At 45.1% G+C, this 16,689-nt stretch overlaps 1 protein-coding gene across 4 annotated transcripts in view; it reads right to left on the reverse strand.

The window, feature by feature from the left end:
• The window catches only part of PTPRG (protein tyrosine phosphatase receptor type G), a 683,491-nt gene extending 667,287 nt beyond the window's left edge, over positions 1-16,204 (reverse strand). For 3 of the 4 annotated variants that reach the window (XM_054978205.1, XM_054978204.1, XM_054978206.1), the window contains exon 1: positions 15,806-15,981. In XM_054978205.1, the coding sequence (XP_054834180.1) occupies positions 15,806-15,890 (85 nt within the window). In that variant the 5' untranslated portion in view covers positions 15,891-15,981. Of the gene's footprint in view, positions 1-15,805 lie in introns of all 4 variants that reach the window. The other variant, XM_054978207.1, reaches the window with a different exon arrangement.
• Positions 16,205-16,689: the final 485 nt, after the last annotated feature.

Consider the following 16,689-nt stretch of genomic DNA (forward strand, 5'->3'; position numbering starts at 1 on the left):
GCAGGTTACCTGTTTGATTATAGTGTATAGTGCTTCTGTTTCATCTATCCCTGTTGTGAAAAGGTATGGGGAAAACGCTTCTTATCTCTGTACGGGATCTCTAATCACTTGCCCTAAAAATACTTTTGAAAAACATCACTGCCCAATTAATCAGGAGCACTTTAGAGTCAAGTGTTCTTTAAATCGATTAATCTAACCAGCAAATTGACTAAAATTTGCAGCCTCTGTTTTAAGTACAACTAGCTAATTAAGCTACATTAAGGAGTCTTCGGAGAGGGCAACATGAAAATTCTTTTGGATAAATTCCAGCTCTTGACTTGAGTAATTTGGTTGTATACCTGTAACCTCTAGAAAGAAATACACAAACACTTCTCCATTTGTGAGGCATACTGCTACTTCTACTACTCCTATACCTGAAAATAAAGGACACCTTACACCCCGATCCTGAATATATCATTCAAATTAAGTCAGTCAAAAATGAACAGGACTTATTTACATTTATGACTAGCTTGATGTCTGTGCTTCGCTATGGTATTTAACTACTTTAAATCCAGTTATAATACTTATGGGTATGTAACATTTTTTGGTTTGTGGGGGGTGGGGGTTGAGTTAGTTTTATAGTATAATAGCATAGCACCCGAGCTTCAGAAAGGTGTTTGAATAAAGCAAAGTGTGTTGATGCTGAAAAATGATGAAGTGAATTTCTAAATGTAACATTCATCGAAGAGATTTTAAAAGGAAAAGATTGTAGTGCAATAAACTGAAAAATACGTACCATCTTTTTCCCCCCCTACTGAAGGACCTCTTTGTAGACCTCATTGGTAGTTTTCCCCTCAGGTGCTAGGATCACCAGGCTGCTGGGTGAGCTCACTTTGGAGCAAGCCACGTAGAACTGCCCATGTTAGAAGTCAATTCTTGCCGCCACCTGTCTGCCCCGGGACTTGTTCATTGTCATAGCAAAGCAGGCCTTGAGGGCGAACTGCAGTTTCTTGAATTTGAAGGGGTTCTCTGATGGTATGAATGGTATATGCGTGGTATGAACACTGACTCCCACCCCCCATCCCGCGCACTGCTGATGAACAATGTGGCCTGAATGATGTTCCTGTGGAGGGCTTTCACTCGTAGTCTGGTGCCATTGCAGAGTTTGGATGAGCTGCGGTTCTGGACCAGCATCACTGGAGCCCCCACTTTGAGGAGAAGCTTGTGGGCTGGGAAGCCAGGAGGGCTGAACATGTTGAGGAACTCCACAGGGTAGTGGACCGCATCATCCATTTGCACCCACTGAGTCCACAGATGTGTACTCCATTTCTGCCCCTTCGAGGGAGCTGTGTTTCATTAATGACGGCAGCCTTGTCGTTCCTGGGGGTCAGAATGGCACACTTGCACAGCATGTCCATGGACTACTCCCTGATAGTGGCGATATCAGGGTATATCGTGGCTGTTAGATCTGCTAGGGTCGTCACTTCTGTGCCCAGGCCTGCAGGAATGGTCACCTTTCCCTTGGACGTGAGACTTGCTGGTACTTGGCCACTGCTACTCAGTGCACTGTAGGAGTACAATGTGCATATTTCTTTGCCGCATCTCTAAGATGCTTCCTCTTTTTAGCGTATATCTTTCACAACGTCTGCCAGGAGGCTTCTTGGGGGCAGTAAGAGGTGATGGCTGCAAGAGGTATGAGGTGGAGTTGGACTGAGGAAGGGGTGGTACGGTGGGCCCTTTGGCAGGTTCATGTGAGAGGTTCACATTGAAATGGCCCCTAGAAAGGTCGTGCACCATCTCCCCAAGAACATTTAAAAACTCAGTTGCCATACTGACTTTTACGTAAAATCCCTAATTAGGAGTCCTGTACTATCTGTCTTCAACTGTCTGAAGTTTCCTTTGCCTGATTTTTTCCCTCAGAACACAAAGTTCCACAGCTGACCCATCAGCCTGAAAGCCGCACAGGAAAGCCAGGCCCCACAGGGAGATTGGCAACCCTAGACTGGGAGGTGTATTTTTACCTCAGGACACATTCAGTGACTCCCAATAGCAAGTATAAACTCTTTAGAATGTTGGAGAGATGACCAATCAAGGCCGCATATGCAAATGACCTCAGGGAAGAGTGGCAGTTGGCGGGGGGCGGGGGGAGACCCTGCCAGCCACACAGGGAAGCTGTATCCTTATGGGAAAATACATTTTACCCCTTTTTACCCCCTTAGGGGGTGAAATTCTTAAAATCCCTTCTTAGTGAGCCCCTACATCACAAAAGGAACGTCCTGCCCAAATTTCACATTTCCAGGTCCAGGGGTTTGGGCTGAGGGTTGATGAGTCAGTCAGGACACTTGTCTAATCTATATATATATAGATTATCATACATGCATTCTAATCCAGGTATCTCTAGTTAAGACTTTTATATACTGTGGTATGTGTTCTATCCACTGCATCCCTTGCACTCTTTAATAAGCAACAGAAAACAAGCAACATACTAATATGATGGTTAAAGAAAAATACTCATTACCAATCTAAGTACTGAATAGGAAAGTCACTAGTGAACATTCACACTTCAAGATCTGCAACTCTATCAGCAAGCAAAAATAGTTAAAGCCAACCATTATGAAGCTGCATATAATTAAACCTTGCAAAAAAAGTTTGCAAGCAAGAATACATAATCATAAAGAATCATAGCCTGGTGTAAACACAGCAGCAATTAATAATATATTTCTCAGTAATAAACTGAAAACTGTAGTAACCTAAAAGCAAATAGAAATTAGAGTCGCCCATAATTCCTCCCACTATGGAAGTCAGCATATTAAAGGCCAATTTTATTATTATACCCTTTGGATTAGGAAGTCTGTATAGCCAAAAGAAAAATAGCGATTGTACAACTGATTGATCACAGCATATGATAGTCACTGGTGGAATCTAGTAGCTTGAGCAGAAATCTGACCACCACCACCCCCAGTCTATTTTATCTTCTTTAAAAAATGCTGGTTTTAAAACTGCCATATGATTTAAAACACACATAAGAAACACACATAAGATCCAAGTGGAAATGCCAGAGATAGGTGGTGGAATAATACCTATCTTTCAGGTCAGACATAGTGGCTTACATTCCAACAGAAGGCCATTTAATTCCTTTACACACACTACAGCAGTGGTATTCAACTCATGAATAAGAATTCAGGTGAGTCACAGAGCCATCATCTTTTGTTGTTTTTTAGCAGGACCTGCCGCTAGAGGGACTGTGGAGAGAACAATAGTCTCATAACCCCAGCTTTCTTCACACACACTGAAAGGATGGACGCTAGGTCCATTAATAATAAGACAACTCTCCAGCAATATTTTGCAAATGGAAGAGGTGGATCTGGTGTGGGTGACCAAGACCTGGGTACAGGAAGGTGAAGCTGTCACCCTGAAAGAGCTAGCCCCCCTAGGTTTCTCAGTCCTTCATCAGCCACGGGACAGTGGCCAGGGTGGGTGGGTGGCAATGCTTATTCGAGAGTCTTTCTCCATCAGACCGCTCCCTGCGCCAAAGCTTGCCGGCATTGACTGTGTGGGCCTCGTGTGGGATACTGAGGACAGTATAGCCATCTGTTTGGTGTACCAATCACCCAGCGCACCAGCAGATGCCTTGCCTGGCCTGTTGGAGGTGGTGGCTGGCTGGACCTTGGAGTACCCCTGGCTTTTGGTCCTGGGAGACTTCAATGTTCATGCCAATGATGCTGACTTCTCATGGGCCATGGACCTGAAAGCCTCCATGGCAGCATTAGGACTCTTCCAGTTTGTATCGGTGCCCATACATCAAGCAGGACACATGCTGGACTTAATCTTTGGGGCAGGGAGACAGATAGATCTGGATGAACCTACAGTAGTGCCACGGTCAGACCACCTCGTCCTGAGGGCTTGTTTGGGCACCACAACCCCCCCCCCACTTGGACGACAAGCTGATTTATGCTCACCCGCAGTGTCAAATGGGTCAAATAGGACTCCAGAACGCTCTGCAGGATCTGATGTCCCCTGGTGGTTCACTGGAACACCCACCTCTCTGATGCCATCAATTACATCGCTCCCCATCGCACTCTCCCCTCCCAAACTAGAATAGCTTCCTGGTATACCGAGGAGCTACAACACATGAAACGGGAGCTGAGATGGCTAGAGCAAGTGTGGCAGTGACTGTGACAAAGTGCAGGTAAGATCTTGTCACTCCACTGGGACCTGTTCACCACAGTTGATACAGTATGTGAACCAGAAGCCCCCTGGTTGTCTTCAGAGTTAATATTAGATCAGTTCAAGCCACTCTCCTAGGAGGAGGTAGACAGGGTCCTGCATGCTGTGGAACCTACCACATGCCTCCTGGACCCATGCCCATTATGGCAGGTGAAAACTGGTGATGCTGGGATTCGGGTCCTGTTAGATGACATCATTAATATTTCCCTGTGTTCTGGGCTTTCCCCAGACTCACTGAAGGAGACAGTGGTGCAGCCCTTATTAAAGAAACCATCTCTGGTTCCTGTTGATCCAGCCAATTACCGCCCAGTTTCGAATTTTCCGTTCCTGGGTAAGGTAATTGAGAGGGCAGTAGCAAAACAAATGCAGGTATACTTGGATGATGCCTTTATCCTGGACCCGTTCCCATCGGGCTTCAGGCCTGGCTATGATACAGACAGCTCTGGTCGCTCTCACAGATGATTTGCGGTGACACCTGGACTGGGGTGGGTTAACACTGCCAGATACTTCTAAATCTCACAGCAGCGTTTGACATGGTCAATCACTATCTCTTGACCCACCACCTTGCCGATGTGGGGATTCGTGTGACAACCCTGCAATGGCTGAGCTCCTTCCTCCACAGCTGGTGCAGAGAGTGGCACTTGGGAAACAAATATCCGCCCACCATTCTTTGGTATGTGGCATCCCGCAGGGGGCGATTTTAATTTAACATCCATATGCGCCCCCTTGCCCAGGTAGTCTGCATTTTTGGGCTGGGTTATCACCAGTATGCGGATGACACCCAGCTCTATCTGTTTATGGACGGCCAGTCTGATTTCGCTCCAGATTCCTTGGCCAAGGGTCTTGAGGCCGTGATGGCATGGTTACGTCAGAGTTGTCTGAAATTAAATCCCCTGAAGACAGAGGTTCTGTGTCCAGGTCATGGGGCAATGGAATTGGGGACCTGGTTCCCAACCCTCAACGGGGTACAACTGAAGCCTTCATTGATGGTGAGAAACCTAGGCATGACTCTGAATGCCACACTTTCAATGGACCGTTGCCAGGTCTGCATCTCTGGCAGGCCAGGCAACTGGTGCCCTATCTCTCATCCTGAGACCTGGCTACAGTAATCCATGCAATGCTCATCTCCAGGCTACACTACTGCAACTCTCTGTACGCTGGGCTGCCCTTGGGCCTGACCCAGAAGTTGCAGCTGGTCCAGAATGCAGTGGCATGCGTTCTTACAGGAACACCAGTTCGAGCACACATCGATTCAGTGCTGTGCCAGCTGCACTAACTTCAAGTGGAGTTCCAGATCCAGTTCAAAGTGTTAACTTTGGTGTTTAAAGCCCTTCACAGACTGGGACCAGCATACCTGCGGGACCACCTCTCCCATTATGTCCCCTGCAGGGTGTTGCGCTCTACAGGTAAACAACTCCTGGTGGTCCCCGGCCTGAGGGACATCGTCTGGCCTGGTGGGATGCTTTCCTGCTGGAAATTAGAGCCCTGTGGGACCTACTACAGTTCCACAGGGCCTGTAAAATGGAGATGTTCTGCCGGGCCTTTGGCTGAGGAACAGCGGGTGTCCCCCCCCTCCCTCCAAGACCACCACCTCTTTTGTGACTGCCCTCAGCCATGTGTTCTGCCCACATGCTATGGCTTATATGTAGTTTTCTGATTATTTATCTAAAGTAGCCTATGTATAAGGTGCCTGGACTATTTTAATAATGGTTTTTTGAGTGTTATTGATTTTATAGTTGACGATGAATTTATTGTATTTTTATAGATGATGTGACTCGCCCCAAGTCCATTCATGGGGAGGGTGGGGTATAAATCAAATAAATAAATAATAGTGAGATGAGGTCAGTCAGTGATGGCGCAGGGTTTTTTTTTCAGCACTGGCAGGGCCTCTCCTCTTCCTGTCATGTGACAGATGCCATGCCACTTCCTCTCATGCCCTTGCAACTAAAATGGGTCCCAGGCCTGAAAAAGAAAAGACTACTCTATGGGAAATAAGTCTATCATTCCCTCCTGACAGTTACATTAGCACAATACTCTAGTTTTTACTCTCTGAACGTTAAAGGAGTTCTGTCTCGTTCTGGTGGTCAATCCATTTTATTGTTACTTTCCATGTATCTTTAGTCCACAAATACCACTTTTAGTGCACCTGCATTTTAAAGTTACAAGCACATGGAAACAAAAATAATTTTAGCGTCTAGGTGGCATTTTAAACACTCTATGTAACTTTTAATACATTTAAGGGGGGGATATATGTTTTCAGACACTTATTTGTCAAATTCACACTTGACATTTTTATGCGCCTCACCCACACACATGAAGCTTTCCGCCTTTCTCTTTCACTAATTGGAACGCACAAACCCTTCGCAAGGCAGAGAGCAAAGGGAAGAACTGCAGCAGCCCGCAAAGCAGCAACACTGGCGATTAACTTTAGGTGGTGCATTAGGCAAAGGCTGCCTTCCGACCTCACAGCAAGCCTCTGTTAGCTGCCGTGCTCTCAGAGTTCCTTCATTAAAATGTGGTCAGAATCTCTCTGTGGGGGAAGAAGCAAACTCCATCTTGACTGAGCGCATGCAATCAGACATCAAGACGATGACTGAGTTTGGAATTCAAGGTTTCTTTCAACTGCGCTTTATGAGGGGAGGACAGAGATCTTGTGAGCACAGCATGTTTGTTCCCATTGTGGACAAAAAGAGGTTTGTTGTGATGTCTGAATACAGCCAAAGAATCAATACAAGGCAAGCTAGGTAATGTTAATTAGTGGTTGGAGGGCACCTGTCCACCAACACCACCTGGGTAAAGGCCACTTTTTCTCTTTCTAGGATTATTCTCCTGGACAGCCACACTTTGCAGTCTCCAGCTTTGCAAACACGAGGACTGCCTGTTTCTTTTCTTTTGCCTTATAAGAGACCTTTGAGTTTTGATTACAAGTAGGGACAGATCTAAGTAACTGCTATGTTTTATATTTTCAGAGAAAGGTGGGTTTTTTTGTTCCAATAGTACTTTGCTTGGCACTGTTAAATCTATTTGTTTTTGGCACCTACTAGCATATTTCAACCTAATTAAGTCTGCATAACACTATCTCACCAAGTACAACTGAGACTTTCCCCCATCATGCCTTGCAACACCCCCTGCCCCCATGTATGTGTGTTCTCTCTCTCTCTCTCTCTCACACACACACACACTTTGCTTAACACACAGTCTGAAGAAGAGTTACAGCAAACTCAAAGACTTGCCCACGAGATTGTGACGTTTTAGCCATTCCTCAAAAAATATTGTGATTGCTTTTTTGGGATGTTGTTACAGTGGACCAACAGGACCACCTGCAATTTTTCTCCAGACTGTTATCAGCTAGAATGCCATGTCAAACTCCTTGATGCCACCAGATTTCTAGTTCAGCTTGTTGTAATTCTCCAGTCATTTTTTTAAAATGCAGCCCTTTGAAGAGATATATGCACAAGTTTCAGAGGTTACACAATACAGAACTATCCATTTCAACAGCCAAATTAAAAGGTTAACTCCCTAGAAAGGAACACCGCATGATTTTGAATTTAACACACAAATTCATCCAGAAGTCTTCCTGTAAGAGGAAGAGCTCGGGTAGTCTGCCGAAGGGGAAACTTTATACGTTCTTACTCAGAAGGAAGTCTCATTGAATACAGCAAGACTTCTGAGAAAACACGGATAGGCTAACACTTCACAGGACGACAATGACAGATTCCTTTGGGGATCATGTCCTGACAGCGCTGGCATTCCAACTGAAAAAGCCTCCCCCACCATCAGCCTCTTGGAGGGTGATGCTTCACCATGGGCTTAGCCACATAAATCCTGCGGACTGCTGAAATCAGGGGCCTTAAAAAATTTAGCAAGATACTTCCGATATTGCTAGGCAAATGAAGTGCTCAACTGTCCAGAATTATTTTTATCTGTATATATGTATATTTTACCAAGATATAGTTCAGACAAGTACTTTGCAGTGATTTCCAAAAGCCATCTGCAAGCTAAGTGGGACTTTGATCATAATATAAGGAGTCGTAAAACTGTTTCCCCCTTATAACTGAATACTGAGAATGAGACTACAAAATGTGCAATTTTTCAACAAAATGAGGGAATTCAGATTAAAAATGTGCAAGGAAATCTAACAAAAAAAAATCCAGAGTCCTACTGATAAGACCTTGGTACTCCGAACATTTGACATCCTATGAGCATTTCTGAAGTTTAGCATACAATGGAAAAGAAGCTCACAGATGCAAATTTCTTTCTTCTCAGGGGACTTCACAACTTGCTCAGTGTTTTATTTGTTCCAGACAAATATTATAGCAAGAACATTAAAAGCCCAAGCAAAGGATAAGGCCACTCAACACAAAGAATCTGTGCTAGATTACTTATTCAAATTCTTCAGCTAAAAACTTTCATTTTTCCAAGCTCTGGTAGAAAGCTTCCCCGCTACATTGGCGGTCGAGACTGCCCTCAAGTCATAGCCTGAATTACAGTGACCCCTGGTGGAGTTTTCATGGCAAGAGACTAACAGATGGTTTGCCATTGCCTGCCTCTGCAACCCTGGTCTTTGTTGGAGGTCTCCCATCCAACTACTAACCAAGACCAACCCTGCTTAGCTTCTGAGATCTGATGATAGCTCTCCTGGCTATCCAGGTCAGGGCTCCCCCATAGATTATTTGTAATAAAAAGTGAACCAATGAAATAAAAGGGAACGCACAAAACAAAATCCCCCCCCAAACAATCCTATCCATAACAAACAATGTTCTATGCCGAAAAAACTTTATTAAATAAGCATGATATATTTAAATGTAATTTAATTCAATATGAAAAGCTCTGTGACATGAAGGCTGCAGTCAGACAACCCAATGCCAGCTTGATCAAATGCCAGATACCGAGTGCTTAAAGAAAACAGGGTTTGCTGGTTGGCAACAACCTGGGATTTCGAAGTAGGGTCTGTTAGTCACAGTTTGTGTTCATTGTGGATTTTTAATTTTTGTAACAAAATTTATATCTTGCCTTTCTGCCCTCATAAGGGCCACCAAGGCAGCTAATAAATTAAAGCATACATACTAAAATGACATTATAAAACCGTTCAAATCAACCAAAACACATCACTAAAAGTTAAAGCCAGAGCTTAAAAATATATAAGAACATAAAAACAAGAATTAAAACATGGGCATGAAGAAGGAATCACTGAGAGTATGCCAAATGAAACACAAAGATGTCTTCACCCACTGGTGGAAGATAGCGAAGAATGGAACAGATGAATCTCCCTGGGAAGAGAGTGCCAACTTTCTGGTGCCATGACTGAGAAGGGCCTCTCCCGAGCGACCACCCCTTTGAATTCAACAAACCAGCTGCAGTAACCCTCCTGGCCACAAGAACAACAATACAGAAAGTACACTTTCCCTAGCAGGGTTGGGAGAGAAACAAGAAATAGACTAACCACGGTTTATGGGGTTACATCCATCAGACCATGTAGTTTGTTGCACAAACCTCAATTTATTGTGGTATCTGAATGCAGCCCAGAACTCTTGCCATCCGTTGCACATCCTGTACCCCATTTAGTCTATAAATCTCAAGTATTCTCACTCTGCTTTCAGATGTGCTGAAATCCCTAACCCCCACCAACTCCTCAAATACACTTGCTGCATTTGCCAAGATATATAGCTCCCAATACTGCTTGAAGACTTCAGAAGCTACATCCTGGAATCATTAAATGTAAAACCAGCTTCTATAAACCTGCTAGGAGATATTGAGAAACTCTCCCCTCAGCTTTTTCTCTGAAGCCTGCCAGCCAGCTCATTGGCCACTGCCTGGGAAAGAGACAAGACATTTGACATTCTTAATCTGTAAGGACTTCATTAGATGCTTCCTGGTTTATGCAATATATGGCGTAGGGGGGAGCCATTCAAAAGTAGAGCCGCCATTAAAATGAAAGTACTGTTATCTTCATAATGCCACAGGACTAACTCAAGTCTTAGAAGGCCCTCTCCTGTACGTTCAGTATTTTCTGAGAGACAGAAAAAGCAACACAGATACACACACACACACACAGAGTAGGGGAAAATCCCTTACTTTCAAGCAAGTTTATAGAGAAACTCAACAGTTGTGAATACTTAATAAGGAGTAAAAATGATATAGAATATTTGAACATTTAAGGTGGTTTCTGAACAGAAACACAATGAAGATACAAAAAAAAAATCCCTTAAAAAGCATCCTGATACAATGAGAATTTAAAACATGACCAGCCAGAACTTCTGATTAAAACACAACTGCCTCTGGAACGTCTATTATGCTGTAAAGCAATCCAGCAGCAAACTGCAAAAGTAAACCAGCCTATGAACTAGTTTACAGATAGTCCTGTAAACAGTATTTTAAATTTATACATGCAAGCCTCAATCCAGCAAAAATCGAGTTCATATAAAACTAGAGATGAAGGGTATGGTGATATATTTGTCTTCTAATGCTGGATTTTAATTCGTATCTGTTAATGTTTTATTTTTATTTTGTTAAGCCACCTTGCGCAAGTTCCTGGAGAGGCAACATAAAAATTTCCTAAACATAAACAATTTCCTAAACATAAATCTACTCAAACAAAAGGAGTAAGTGCAGTGAAATCATCAAGGGATGAATGGCATCTTAAAGCAAATCGGTTGTATAACATATGGTTTGTTGTCTTGTAATCTTTCATTACAAATCAAGGAGGAACACCACCAGCCAAGTTCAACATGTATTAACAGTGTGTGCCAAGTTTTCTGTGTTCTTTTGAAAAAATGCCTTAAATATGCTAAATTAATCTCTCAACATCAATTACACTGCAAATATTTCCCTACACCCAAGAACTGCAAATACAAAACTGTATTTCTCCATAAATGCAGAACTTAAGAGAGTACTAAAAGAGGACCAAGCATTTTACATTTCGAATGGATTGGGGGGAAAGAACTCTCTTCTCAAATGAAAAAAAGGTGATCACATGTATAAATTTGGAATATACTGTGAAGATTCTGTCAGTGCAATATATTTATATGTCCAAATGGTGGAGAGACATTTGCTACTTTTCAGCCTGAAAAATATGAGCTTCCAGACCCATGTGCGCCTTTGTTCCTTTAGGTTAAGCGGAGAGAGCACACAGGGAACAAAATTTTGTAAACCTTCCTTATGAGGGTTGCCTGGTACTGATTCTTATTCATCATAGGCAACTATTTACAATCCTTCCTTATTTTCTGCTCATAAATAGCTCCGAGCCCTTTCCAGCCACTCTGACTGATTCATTCTGCGCTGTTAACATCATCTGCACTCCTGCATATCTTGCCATGCTCATGCAATGTCTATTTACTTAAATGACACCTGGACATGTTTCATTGAGCAAGAGAGTTTTGTAACTTGTGCAACTTTTGTTTGCCTAGTGAACTTGCTATGCCTATCACTTCCTTCCAAAGAGAAATTCTACGGAAACGTCATGACCGGCTTTCAGAGTGACCATTCCAGGACAGATTATTGTGATGTATTCCTGGCGTTCACATGGGCAAAACCAAAAAACAGCTACAGTTGCACTGTAGCTAGTTAAACACAATATAAGCTGATCAGTCCTATCTGCCTTTTCCTAAGTGCAGCTGAATTTGTGTAACCTCTGGAGTGCGAGGGATGCCAGAAGAGGACCACGTTAGGGATCATTTGCATAAGACATGAAATGGAAAAAAAGGATGGCTATCACATCCAATGGTGCTTTGAAAGTACATCCCAACTGCAAGGGCAATCCTCTTGACCTCTTCCTCAGTTTCAAGCTTGGGAAACGGGTTGGAATTAGCAGAGACGCTAGAAGAGGAAGGGGTCATTTGTCATGGTGACCAAGCTTATAGACACATACGCTCTACTAAGCAGGAAGTCTCCGTTGGTTTTAATTCACCTGCCCCTCAGTGCATAACCTCCATTTTTGAATAAAAAGAGCAGCGGGCCAACACGTGAAAGTCACACCACTGGACCATTCAGTCTACTACTCTCTACCCTGACTGGTAGCAGCTTTCCAAGATCTCAGGCACACCCTTATTAACCCAGAGTGCCATTTCTTTAACCTGAAACCTTCTAGATGTGAATTTATCTATTTAATAAAGATTTTTATGCTGCCTCTCCAAAATTAAACATAACAAAACATTAAGAGTTATTAGTTAAAATCCAGAATTAAAAGTCTACTAGGTGAAGCACAGCATACAGAGCAGCTTAAAATGAATGTAACAGTTTCCAGGATAAAAGCACTATAAAAATGGTGGTTTAAGCAAACTTATTAAAAGCCCTGGTAAACAGAAATGATTTGGCTGGCACCTTAATAATAGTAGAGCAGGTGCCAGGTGAGCCTGAAAGGTAAGGGCATTCCACAAGTGAGGTGCCACTACTGAAAAAGCCCTGTCTCTGGTCACTACCTGCTTCACCAGTGAAGAAGGGGCAACAAAGAGAAGGGCTTGCAAGGCGTACCAGTGGGTTAGATTATATAGGAAACGGTCCTTCAAATACCTTTGCCCCAAGCCATTTAGCACTTTAAAGAGAAGAACCAGCAATTTGGATTGAGCTTCATGTAATTTCCCAGTGTAAGGTGCCTCACCTAAAAGAGAGACTTTTGCACGCTTATGGCGATAGGAATCCATCTGACTGTACGTCCAAGCTGGCCATTGCACAAACACAGAGAGACATGTAACACCTAAGTTTTATCAAGTCTAAATTTCACCAAAATAAATCCACAACTCTCACAATAGTGTCGTATTAAACTTACATCAGTGCTTGTTTGCTTGAAGGGCTCCCCACAGCCTGCCTTCAAGATGTAATTACTGTACAATATATATCAGAATCAGAACGAAAGGCTTCACTTGGAGGGATGAAATGGAGAAGAAATCAATACAAAGAAGATAAATGTTTCTCCTCAAGAACTGCAGAATTTTAAACAGACAGTGGTTTTAACCTTCTCCCCTTTTCCAGCTTGTGTGCGTGTGTGTTTTAAATTGAAATCACTTCTACACCTGAAGGAGCTTCTGGAAAAAGGAGACAATTCAGTTCTGACAGAACCATTTGCGTGTATTTCTCTGGTTTGGATCTTTTACGTTTTTTTGAAATCTCTCCCCCACCCCTCAACTTTTTATTTCAACCCATAAACCGATCTGGGATAAAAATGGCACCCAAAAGGTCAATGTCACAAAACTTTCCACTTTTAATCATCGCTATAAAGAAGCACTAATAAAAATTATTAAAAGTCTAATAAAAAAAACCACAGCAGAAAGAACAAGTTGCACATGAAGGAGTCAGTAATAGAAGATGCGGGGGGGGGGGGAGAATCAGGAAATATACTTAAGTACATAACTTAACTGCATTTGTACTTTAGGGAAAAAAGAAGACAAAAGTCTCTACAGACTTACTAGGCACAAACCTCATTACACACACAGGACTGTAATGCACATCAGTTTCCCTGTCCCTGCATGAAGGTCCCCTACTTGCCTGAAAAACACAGGCAAGCTCTTATTTTTTTTAAAAAAAAAATATTACACTCCCATAAATACATAATAATTGTCAGACCAGGCTGTAATGTTTTCTTCAGGCAAATACATCAGCTATCTAACCCCTGCTCAAACAGAGAGAAACTGAAAACAAGGTATCTTCCACAGGATTTACATTTGTGATGTTTTTATACGTTTTGTTATAAGGATACAGTTAAGGTTCTAACACGCATCTTTACAGCTTCAGGGGCCAGTATTGTGCTGCTGTTGATTATTATTATCATCAATAGAACAGATGATAATGTCAATATAGGCATGAGTTAACTGTAAAAAAAAGCTCTTCTCAAGAGATTGGTATGCATACGTTGGGGGGCTTTTAGGACATACACTCAACAACACAGAGAAGCCAGAAGCTCAGCAGTGCCTCTATTGGTCTAGATAAGTTATTGAATGGAGCGCGGGGGGGGGGGGGGTTAAGGGAATCCTTCTCCAAGCTTTCCTAGCATTTTTAACTTTCCTGAGCTCCAAGCTCAGCCTGTGGGGAGGGGGGGGGGAAGCAAGTTTCCCGTCTTCAGCAACTCCTAGCGAATCTGCCTTTAGCCAATGCTTCCTATGTGCGAAGATGGGGGCAAGCCCAGGATTCCCTGTCCCCACCATTTACACAGCATGTTGAAGAGAGCAAAGGAATCACGCAAATGCCCAGCAGCCTGAGAACTATCTTGGCTTTGCCCCATTCTCCTGAATTGCCAAGGAATGAGGAGGCAGAGATAAGCAGACACGGCCATCCCCATGGCTCCAATATTGGGCTGGTTTCAGAGTCTCCCATTCTGAAATCCCTCTTCCCCTACCCCATAACATTCTTGCCCATCAAGGTCAAGAATGTGACGCTACCCAAGATTATCATGGTAAAGGTGTGCAGACCTGCTGCAGGTGGAGGCAAGGGGAGTCAGAGAGATGGCAGCAGTTGTCAAGGGTGGCAGGTTTTATTCCCTAGCCTGGCGGCATGGACGGAGTGCCATGTGCATGCACACGCAGCCTTTGGCATGGAGTAGGGAGGTGCTCCGCACACTCCCCCCACACATTCTGTTGGCATTCCTACCCTGCGATGCCCAGGCTCTGCCCTAGGGAAGCACTGCGCCAAATCTGAGGCGATCTCTCTCGGTAGGGGGAGAGAAAGACTGGAAAACAGGAGGGATATTCCTAATCTCTCTCTCTCTCTCAAGGACTGAGAGGGAAGGAAATGAAAGCCAAGGATAGGAACCCAGAGGCTTTTCTGCCTGTCTCCACAATCCTGTAATTCAATTGGTGCCAGGCAGAGTAGGTTCTTTTTGGGAGAAGGGGAAAAACACATGTGACTGCTAAAAGGGCAAAGCTGAGGTGAGGCAAGGGGAGTCAGCACAGGGTATTCCACTGGCAGTCCTGTCAGTCAGTCTCTCTCTCTCTCTCTCTCTCTCTCACACACACACACACACACACACACACACACACACACACACACACACACACACACACACACACACACGGTTGAGGAAGGGAGAATAGGAGCTGGTGGGCAAAATCACATTCTCTCTCTCCGAGAAGGAAAGATAGATGGGAGCACACCACGGCACTGTTAACACAGCAGGAGGGATACTCGACTCCCTTCAGTTGCCACAAAGGACAGCAGGAGATAAAGGGGGGGGGGGTGGCGGCAGAGAAGGTGTGTGTGGATCAGCAAGAAGTTGTGCAGAGGCTAATGGGGCTGGAGGGGCGGGGGTCTCTCGGTGTCAAGCTTCCCACAAGCGACACCCCGAGCCAGAATGTCCAAGTCCCCAAAGAGTGCCCTCTTGCTTCCCCAGGAACCAGCTTCCCACATCGCAAAGCAAAAAGCTCTTTTCGAGAGGCGGGAGCCCCACACGCCTGCCTCCGGAACGAGGAGCGGGCTGGATTTCACACACACACGTTACAGACACCTTTTCTCCCTTGTCAGAGCGACCTGGGGCCACAGACCCCGAACGAGGGGGACGCCCGTCTGAAAGCGTCAAGCCGAGGGGGCGGGCAGCGCAGCACGGGCTGCCTTCTGGCTCCTCATCTCCCTCCCCGAGCTCCATGCATCCCGCACGAAGATTTCCTCCACTCACCGGGGAAACACACCACGTAGTGGAGCACGGAGATGGCGATTTTCAAGAAAAAGATCCAGCAACACGGTTGCAGTAGCCTCCGCATGTCCAAAGCCGCACATCGAAAAAAGCAAAAAGGGGGGTTCTCTTTAAGTGTATTTAAAAATATGAAAAGCTGAGGAATCCAAAGCAGGGGGGGGACACAAAAAATTAATAACTTGCCGAGGGTTACAAAAGTTGCACACTCGCCCGCGCTGGAGTCAGAAACAAAGAGAAAAAGCAAAGGGAGCGAGAGACGGCGAGTAGCCACGCGGCCCCCCCGCGCCCAGGCAAGACCGTCCAGCGGCGCGCGCACCGCCGCCTCCTTCTCCGGCCCCCCGAGTTGGCCCCGGGCTCGCCGCCTGTGCGCCCGGAGTCCCGGAGTTCAGCCGACGCTCGGCTCCAGGCCTCGGATCAAAGGCTGGCGGAGGAACCGGAGCCCAGCGCTCCCAACTTCTCTCTAGCCCGCAAACGCGGCGCCGGGAGCTGGCGGGGAACGCGTGCCTCGGCTAGGCTCGGACTCCCCTCGCCGCCTCATGCGGGCAGCTCCTCGCCAGGCCGAAGGGGGAAAGGCGTTCTTGCAAACGGCGGTAGGAGCGGCGGCGGCACAGTCCTCCCTCCTTCCTCCCCGGCGAGTGAGGCTTGGCGGCAAGGAGCAGAGCTGCCTTCAGTCCATCCCGCGGCTCGAAGTTGGGGCTCCGGCGAAAGCTGGCGAGGCGCCGTCAAGCAGGAGCTGCTGCTGCTGCCGCTGGAAACGTTCCATTCTTCCATACAGGAAGTAACATGTGAGCCTGGATCCTGGCGGAGACTTTAAAGCGGAGAGGGAGCGGGAGCGGAAGGGAGAGTGAGAGGGAGAGGCGGCGGGG

Source organism: Eublepharis macularius, chromosome 4 (genome assembly GCF_028583425.1).
Source record: "Eublepharis macularius isolate TG4126 chromosome 4, MPM_Emac_v1.0, whole genome shotgun sequence".
In the NCBI taxonomy this organism is placed as follows: domain Eukaryota; kingdom Metazoa; phylum Chordata; class Lepidosauria; order Squamata; family Eublepharidae; genus Eublepharis; species Eublepharis macularius.